Below are 8,829 nucleotides of genomic sequence, written 5' to 3'. Positions count from 1 at the left end.
CAGCAGTGACCCACACATCAGCTGGATGAGGCAGGATTGTGAGAGCTTCCAGGCACTGCAGCAACATCACCTGAGCTGCCTATCTCGCAGAAACCTGCTTACCTCTTCCCAACCCCTCCTGCCTTTTGTTTGTCAGATGTGGACTTGCTGTGTTGTTGGGTTGGTTTTTTCCCAAAAAACCCCATCTTTTATAAACATGACTTCTCTTGTATATCTGAATGTAGGAGCTGCAGAAACAGTCAGAAGAATGTAGGAGAAAACTAAAGTTTATTCATATGTTTGCTGTTACCTGTTAAGAGCATAATGGTGTATTCGTTAATTCCGATGTGATTATCTTTCTATCTAAGCAGAAAGATAATTATCAGCATACGAATCAGCAGCAGAATATTTTCAATTAAAATGAATGTTGGCTCTAGCATTTGTACCTGAAGAGGGTACCTCGCTGCAGTGTTGTTGAGGCGTGCTCCTTCAGGCTTTGTGTATGTGAAACATCTGGAGAGCCAAAGGAGTGCCTGAGTGGATCTGCCCGAGGAGGAGGGTTCTGCCTGAGCAGATGTCCTGGTGTATTTTTGTACCCAGAAGTAGTAAAAGGATGCAAAGGATTTTCCTTGAAACCAAGTGAACAATTTAGTCAATGTACAGAAAAGTACTTTTATAGTTATTCAGAAACAGTTCATAGAATTTTCATGCTCTTTTTTAACCATCAGTTTTCTGCGTGGTTCAGTGCAGCTGGTAGCAGTAAGCGATATAGGTTTCACACCTGGTAAAGTGTTTCTAAAAGCAAACTATTAATGGCTAAGTAAAGGTGAGTCTGTGTCAGGAAGAGAGGTCTTCTAAGTCCATTTAATGATCAGGCCTTGTTTGTTGAATCTACTTAATGGTTCCATGTGACTTCCCTGACCACACATTGTGCTGCAATTGGGCAGGTTCAGCTCCTTTTGGGACAGGTGTGTAGCACTTGTGTCACTTAAGCAATGTGTGTGAATGGCAATGCTAAATGAGGTTGTTTGGAGGGTAAGCATCGTCTGCAGCATGGGGGTTAACAGGGCCTCCCTCATCAAGGAAATAATTCTTTTTCACAGCTTTGAGAAAGTTGCCTTTTAAAAGATGAATCTAGTGTCCAACAGAATGGTTAATGTATGGATGCTCGTTGTTTTTTCTTTGATTAAAAATGCATTGTGTATTGGGTGCAGTATGGTAGCCAAATTCTACTTCAAATGGAGATGTACAGTTTTAATGTCAGTTCTGCAAGGACCCATCACTGCGTATTCTTTCTCTTCTTTATACAGGCAAAACTTAATGAGGTATACACGTTACTAATGTCCATCCTGCAGAGAAATGAACTGTGAAAAAATTCAAGCAAACATGTTCCAACTGTTCATACAAAGGATTACATAAGTCACGCGCTGTGTTCCCACAAAACTTTCCCCACAATTTGCTGCTGATCAGCATGTACTTCACTTACTTTCCTCCAATTAAAATTTGCAAACAGACAAGCTTTGCAGTGCTAACAGACTCAGAGCTTCAGAGCCACGTGTTCCAGGAATGGCCAGGTATGCCACACCGATACAATATAAAGGCAGAATTAATCACCTTCTCTCTCGCTTTTTAATAGCTCCCTTCCATGGTTCTCATTCTCCCTCACTAGAAACTTAAGATTAAAGGAGCTTTGCTATATTTCAAATACAGTTTAATCGATTAAGATGGATCTCCTTCATAGCAATGGAGTGCTTATCATTCAGCATTTACAGAGAGACTACAGGGCTTACCAGGATTTCCTTAATTTTATGTCACATGTTGGAGATCCTCGGAATATATTCTCATTTTATTTTCCTCTTTGGTTTCAGCTCAACCAAGTGGTTGGTACTAAAATGATATGGGTGGCAGTCATTGGTGATTGGTTCAACCTCATATTTAAATGGTAAGAAGTTGTATTTATTCTAAAATTTGCTATTTATTTCTAATGATGGTTAGCGAATTCTGTGATTCTGTGTGATTCTGTATGTTCCTCAAGCTTGGGATGTGTTCTGTGGATGGTGGAGTGGTAGACTTTCCCCCATCATTTTAAAGTAAGGTTTCACAATGAAGATTTTTAAGAGAAGTCTGAAATGAAATTTTGCGTAGACAAGAACCTATAGCACTGTTAGACAGCAGTTTGGGCAGTATAGACCTTTGTGTTTGTCATAATGTTATTTATCATGCTTTGCTGAGGTGTTGTTACATAAAAAAACCTTTTTATTGCATTTCTTCTTCATTTTATTTTGTTAGGATTTTATTTGGCCATCGTCCCTACTGGTGGGTGCATGAAACAATGATTTATCCCAATCAGTCCAGTCCATGCCTTGAACAGTTTCCTATAACATGTGAAACTGGACCAGGTAAGAAATGTTGGAGATTGCATTGAAACATTTAATACATATGTTGGCTTTGGGGGTAAGCAGAGAATGTGACTTACGATGATTTTGTGTGGTATTAAAAATATGAAGTAGCCTATGGATATGTAACTTGTACATTATATGCTGCAAACCCTGGGAGGAGTTCTAGTGTTTATAACAACAAGGTAACAGAGTAACAGCTCAAGTTTCAGTGTCAGTAGTTGTTGAATTAGGCCTCTGGCTGCTCGGATCTGTGGAGCTGTTTTCAATGCCATTAGCTCAGGTATGCCATAACTTGCTGTATATGAAAGAAATACAGCAGCTTGGCACACTCCCTGTAAGCGTGTTGCTTCAGGAAAAATAAAAATTACTCAGATTTGTTATCTCATATTCTTTATGTGGCAACGGAAAAATAATATTGACCAACTCAAGCTGTAGAATTATGACAATTATGTAAAGACATCAGCATTCAGCTAGCAACTAAATGCTCTACTTTTTAACCATAGTCCAAGTCTAAGTCATGGAAAAATGCTGTGCTTTCTGATCAGGATACTGGCTGACACTGGTATAAGATGGGTGAGATGTTACCTGCTTGATTACTGGCAAATATTCTGGATTCCAAATAGATGAATCTGCTAAAAAATTTATATTGAGAAAACAAACTTTTTGTATGCCTGTTATAGCCATCATTTTTAAGCTTAAACTTTTTGATTTTATTAGGGAGCCCATCTGGACATGCCATGGGATCTTCCTGCGTCTGGTATGTGATGGTAACGGCAGCACTTAGCTACACTGTGAGGTGGAAAGAGAAATCAGCAGTTACCCTTCACAGGTCAGTATCTTCCCATTATGATAACTCATACTGATTTTTCTTAACATGTTGTGCCTTTAATGGGCTTATTTTTAACCAAATATTCATAGTAGCTTTTATCCAGTTTGAAAAAGCAAAACAACAACAACAAAACAACAACAACCAAACAAACAAAAAACCCCACACTGTAATTTACTTCAGCTGAAGACAAAGAATACTAAGAAGAGTTATGCATTTCTATAGGTTGGTATGTCATAACTTACAGATGTTACATCATGATCTGTCTGAATCAGCCTCCCATTACAGACTGCATCAGGTCCTTAGTGTCAGAAATTTTAAATTCTATCAACAATTTTTTTACATGCTGGGTCTTTTTATTTTATTATTGCATTAATGTACTGCTTCCATGGTAGTCATTCTTACCCTGTTTTAAAGCAAACACATAATGCTAGCAGAGTGCACTGTACCATGTTATTCAGCTCTGTGGGAAAGCCCTGTATTTACTTTGGTGTCTGTGCTTTCCAAGCTTGGTGAGGTTGTCCCTATATTACACCAAATTAATGATGCTTTGTGTTTGAATATGCCTTTATGATGCTAAATATGTTCAAGGCAATAGTTCTAATTTAACTTGCCTTTCATCACTATAATATATCATAGTGTCACGATCTGGAACTACTGAGATCTGTTCTTGCAGCCCTGGATGTGGCTGCAAGAGAATAACTAAACTATTCTTGCTAGTATTTTAGTACTTACTTTCAGTTTTTAGTCCTATGATTCTAAACTTCTCTACTTGTCTCTGCTCGGTTAAAAGACAAACTTGACACAAATGCACCTGGTGTAAATTATGAGGTGAAATATCTTAATTTTTAAGCATCTTTCTTTTTCCTCTTAGACTGATGTGGTCGTTACTCTGGACTGTTTTTTGGATTATCCAGATCAGTGTGTGCATCTCAAGAGTATTCATAGCAACACATTTCCCTCACCAAGTTATTCTTGGAGTATTTGCTGGTAATGTTGCTAATTTCTCTTTCCTTCATGTATGCAAAATCCAAAAATTCTGAAATGACAGAGACAACTCCATGTCATTCAGAGATATGATTTAGCAGAGGGTTGTTGGAGTTAGGGTACTGTGGTTAGGCTGTGGTTGGACTTGATGATCTTCAAGGTCTTTTCCAACCTGGATCATTCTATGATTCTATGTGGGAGATGCGGTCTGGCCTAAGGCATGTCTCCTATCAGAAAAAACCTGGTGCTTGGCATTTAATACTTCTTTTCCAAACATAGTGAGAGAAGAGTCTTTTTTTTAACTATCACAGAAGTGGTAAATTGCTTGTATGTGAATGCATTAGTATCTATGCATATTTATATAAATGTGTGTGGATACATATGTGTATTCTGTCTTCAAAAGTCACATCCTACAGGGACACTGTAACAAGTATTTCTTTAATGTTAGTGTGTTGTTCCCTGTAACGCTGTCTTTCTTATCCACAGGAATTGCTGTAGCAGAAGCATTTGAGCATACCCCTGCTATTCAGACAGCAAGCTTGAGAATGTACATCAAGACAAACTTGTTTCTTTTCATCTTTGCCCTTGGTTTTTACCTAGTCCTCAAGCTTCTTGATATTGACTTGCTGTGGTCTGTTCCAAAGGCCAAGAAGTGGTGTGCCAATCCAGACTGGATAAACATTGACACAACTCCATTTGCTGGACTGGTGAGAAATTTAGGTGCATTCTTTGGCTTAGGTATTGGTATTAATTCTGAAATGTTCATCACCAGCTGCAAAGGTACAAACAGCTGTAAGATAAGTTTCCGCGTGCTGTGCATAGCTGCTTCTTTAGCTACACTACAGCTGTATAACTTTGTTAAGATACCTACTCATACTGAGTACTTGTTCTACATTCTCTCTTTTTGTAAGAGTGCAGCTATGCCTCTGACTGTAGTCGCCTTGGTTCCATACTGTGTCCACACGTTAATGAGGAGAACTGATAAGAAATGTAATTAGATAAGGTTTCCAAATGGTTGCCAGTGCAAGGATATGAACTGTTCAGGAGCCCTCCACAAAGACAGTTCTAACTCATGTTAACCAAGGGGAATCCACTGCACCTTTGTGCTCCTGGTAAGTAGCCTGTATATCCCAAATCAGTGCGTTCAATAATGGTTTTGGCAGCTCAGGAATATTAACTAGTTGCTGACGTTATTCCTAGAAGCATTGCAATGAAGGACGCTGCAGTATCATTTTCTAACAATACTCGGAGTCATGCTGAAGTTTTAAAGCGAAGTATTATTGGCTAGTTTTTAGTTCTGTCCATTGCCAACTAGATGGTGCTTTGGGTCTCAGTGGTACATAGTGATAGACAATGTTTAGTTTTTTTAAACCTAGATGTGTGCTAAACTGCTGGCTAACGGTGTGACAGTATTACACCACCTACAACTGTACGGCTGTCCCCAAGCTCTGTTAAAAAGACCAATGCAGTTATCAGGAAGGTTTTCTATAGGTTTATCTTCTTGCGCTTCCTGAGCCAACAGCTTCTGCTTAAGCCAGATGCAAAAAAAAAATAAAGGAAAATTTGTTCCAATTAGACTCTGTAGAACATATTGTTGCTTTACTGGGATTTTTGCCATTTTTACTTTTAAAAATGATCATAGAAATCATGAATGATGATGATTACACCTTTGATGTTGAAAATATGTGTATATGATATAGTAAATATTATAGTCCTGTACAGAGCAGCAAATGAAGAAAGCTGTCAATCATAAACTAACTCAGCTTATGCCCTCAAGAATGTTGCTCATGCTCCTGTACTGCGAGTGTAAATTAGTTTAATTCTGTCATTTCAAGAGCCGCATGTGAGAATCCAGTTACTGCTTCTATAAATCATGAAAATGGGATTGAAGAGTAAGTTTGGCTTATGCACAAAAGTAAATAATATGCTAACTGTAAATTTATTATGTAGAACCAATGCTATTCTAATGGAAAGCCACCTGCTTTCCTTTTTCCCCTTTTTATTCATTATTTGTCATCTATTGTTGCGTATTCAGTTTCACTGCCCAACCTCTAAGCAATATCATCCTTATAATACTGAATATACATGCAGCATAAGGCTATAAAATGGGTAATGAGGGCTGTGCATGTGTGATCTGATAGCAATACAGCTTAGAAAAAGTCAGCATTTCCAGTTAGCCATGGGATGTAAATAACCTTATTTAAGAGGGAAAACAAAGCAAATAGTTTGTTTTGGCCCTTGGGAATGCACAATACAAATTACAGGGACATCCTTTCTTAAAAGCCTTCTAAGACTATTTGGACATGTAAAAAGTTTTAACAGTCTGAGGAGTGCTCTGCTTTATGTAACTGCCATTGTCATCTTCAGTGATTCTCTGAACTCTTCTCCCACAGCACTTGGCTTGAAACCAACTTTATCTATTATTATGACTCTTTAAAATTTAAGCAAGTATGACTAAGCTAATGGGACTGGAAACAAATAATGAGGAACTAAAAGACAGCTATGACAAAGATTTCTCCTGCATTCAATTTGCTCTGTGCTTGGTTATTCCCTAGTAGAATATAACCTACAAAGCACAGGAAGGATGGTCTAGTCACCCTTCTGTCCCTCTGTCCCAGCCAGCAGTAGGAGATGCTCTATACATAGACAATGTGAGCAGTTTTAAGAGAGGAATTATGAGTAGACAGATATCACATTTCATGCTGTCAGATCTCTGATTGCAGTTTAGTCCCTTTATACAGGTACTACAGGAATTTAACTGGTTTGAATAGCACACAGCTACAAAACGGCAGGAGGAGGCAACCAAGAATGTGCAGGAGCAACCAACTTTTGTACACCGTGAGTGCCTTCTGATAGCAAGTATGTCTGTATAATACATAACTCTCAGTATGGGAAAAATAGCACTTTAAAGTCAATTATGTGGTTTCACATGATTCTGATGAAGGCATTCTGTAAGTGGAATTGTATAAACCTTGAAACTACTTTTTGCTGCCTAGAATTAAGACATGGATCCTATTGAAGTTTTCAACCTTCCACCTTTAATCAAGTTTTAGCAGTTGTACTGTTGCACAGTTTTATAACAAACTCCATTGTGGGGTGACTTGTTACAAAGTACAAAGGACTCCTCTGCACACACGTGAGCTGCAGATATCAGGATGCTGAGAATCACTTTTCCAGTTAATACTCTATTATTCCAAATCAAGATGTAAATTGTCATACTGTAATTTGTCTCAGTGTTCCTAATCACTACTCAGTAACATATTCCAGGAAAACACGCAGTAGAACTTACTTATAAAAAAGCTTCTACATGTACAGGTCTGTGGCAGAGGAAGATACTTCCTGATCTCTGTTGCTCCTGAGCAAGCCATTGTTCTGTTTCTCAGCTCTGCTTAATACAAACAGCTGGTTAATTATGGCTAATTTATTTTTTTTTTCTTTTCCCCTTCACAGTTTCTGTAAAAAATAATTTCCAAAGGCATTGCTGTGCCTTCTGAAAAAATAACTCACCTGTTATCTGCCATTCAATAGAAGTAATTTAAATAACCATGCTAATCAACTACCTGTAGGATTTTACATTGATTTATCTAAAGCATTTACTGATATTAATTCTATTTGGCAGCTTTGATCAGAGCAGTGAGTGTAGGAAAACTGAGACTTACCAGGTTATATTCCTCACCTGAATTATTTATTTCCTTGCTGTTGTGAAGCTGCCTTCTTTGTGAGCACCTACTTACTGGTTTTACTGGAAGGGTACTGCTACATCAAGCTGAGGGCTCCACGTGTTCGCTTTGTACCCAGGGCAACCTGGCCTCTTCCAGCAACGCAGCTGAAGTAGGCATGGAATGAAGTGGCATGAAGGGTCAAGGCTTTGTACTCAGGAGGAGCCTATCTATTGTAATGCTCTGTAGAGCAGAACACCAGGAGGAATTTGAATGCTTCAGTAATACACCTTTGTGCTTGGGATTGTTTTTTAATTCATACAGCTTACCTCTAGAACTGGCAGTTTCCAGAACAGCAGAACAGAGTCTTCCTTGACTGCTAATTAGGGGAGGGATGGGACTGTGCAGTCTGACTGCAGGCGGTGGCAATTTTCCAGCTCACCAGTGAACATCTTCCTATTTTCAGGCATTCTCTCCCTCTGCAGTGAGCTAAAAACTATTTCCTGAATGCAGTAGCCTATGCTTAGTCCCCTCTGTGTACCTGATCAATTGCTTAACCATAAAGCTACATAGATTAAAGGTACTGCATAACTCACAGTACCGTAGAACGCTTTCTACCACAGAGGGGTACCAGCACACACATACCTACTGCAAAGTATCTGTACAGATAAATAGTCTTTGAAATGTGCTATCACAGTAATTCAGCTAATTGGGGCTCCAGTGGTAACAAGCTTATAGTATGCTCCTTCCATTGCCATTAGTTCATCATGAGTGCCCTGTTCAATGATGGTTCCTTGTGACATCACAGCAATGATGTCAGCATTCTCAATTGTGGACAGGCGGTGAGCTATCACGATGCAGGTGCGACCTTCTCTGGCCTTATCCAGTGCTGCTTGCACAGTCTGAAAGCAACAAAGAGAGCAGCAGAGTGAAAAGTGAGTAAAGAGTAAGAATAAAGAATTTATTACCCGGCTCTTAG

At 38.8% G+C, this 8,829-nt stretch overlaps 2 protein-coding genes across 9 annotated transcripts in view; one reads left to right on the top strand and one right to left on the bottom strand.

The window, feature by feature from the left end:
- Positions 1-514: 514 nt before the first annotated feature.
- Positions 515-5,743, top strand: G6PC2 (glucose-6-phosphatase catalytic subunit 2). Of its 3 annotated transcripts, none has more exons than XM_015868588.2 (6): positions 515-1,553; positions 1,848-1,921; positions 2,269-2,378; positions 3,096-3,207; positions 4,079-4,194; positions 4,678-5,743. In XM_015868588.2, exons 2-6 carry the CDS (start codon positions 1,872-1,874, stop codon positions 5,187-5,189), a joined length of 900 nt encoding a protein of 299 aa, XP_015724074.1. In that variant the 5' UTR covers positions 515-1,553; positions 1,848-1,871; the 3' UTR covers positions 5,190-5,743. The 3 variants fall into 3 exon arrangements, with proteins under 3 accessions (XP_015724074.1, XP_015724075.1, XP_015724073.1); XM_015868589.2 differs by lacking the exon at positions 515-1,553 and having other exon boundaries at positions 1,703-1,921; positions 4,678-4,898; positions 5,103-5,743; XM_015868587.2 differs by lacking the exon at positions 515-1,553 and having other exon boundaries at positions 1,703-1,921.
- A 1,463-nt stretch (positions 5,744-7,206) lies between these two features.
- ABCB11 (ATP binding cassette subfamily B member 11) overlaps positions 7,207-8,829 on the bottom strand; it is a 48,786-nt gene continuing 47,163 nt past the window's right edge. For all 6 annotated transcript variants that reach the window (XM_015868574.2, XM_015868571.2, XM_032445770.1 and 3 more), the window contains one exon: positions 7,207-8,752. In XM_015868574.2, coding sequence (XP_015724060.1) covers positions 8,552-8,752 — 201 coding nt within the window. In that variant the 3' untranslated portion in view covers positions 7,207-8,551. The remainder of the gene's footprint in view (positions 8,753-8,829) is intronic.

This window comes from Coturnix japonica, chromosome 7 (assembly GCF_001577835.2).
Source record: "Coturnix japonica isolate 7356 chromosome 7, Coturnix japonica 2.1, whole genome shotgun sequence".
Taxonomy (NCBI): Eukaryota; Metazoa; Chordata; class Aves; order Galliformes; family Phasianidae; genus Coturnix; species Coturnix japonica.
The sequence above is the reverse complement of the archived record's forward strand: the minus strand, read 5'-3'. Positions and strand labels throughout refer to the sequence as shown.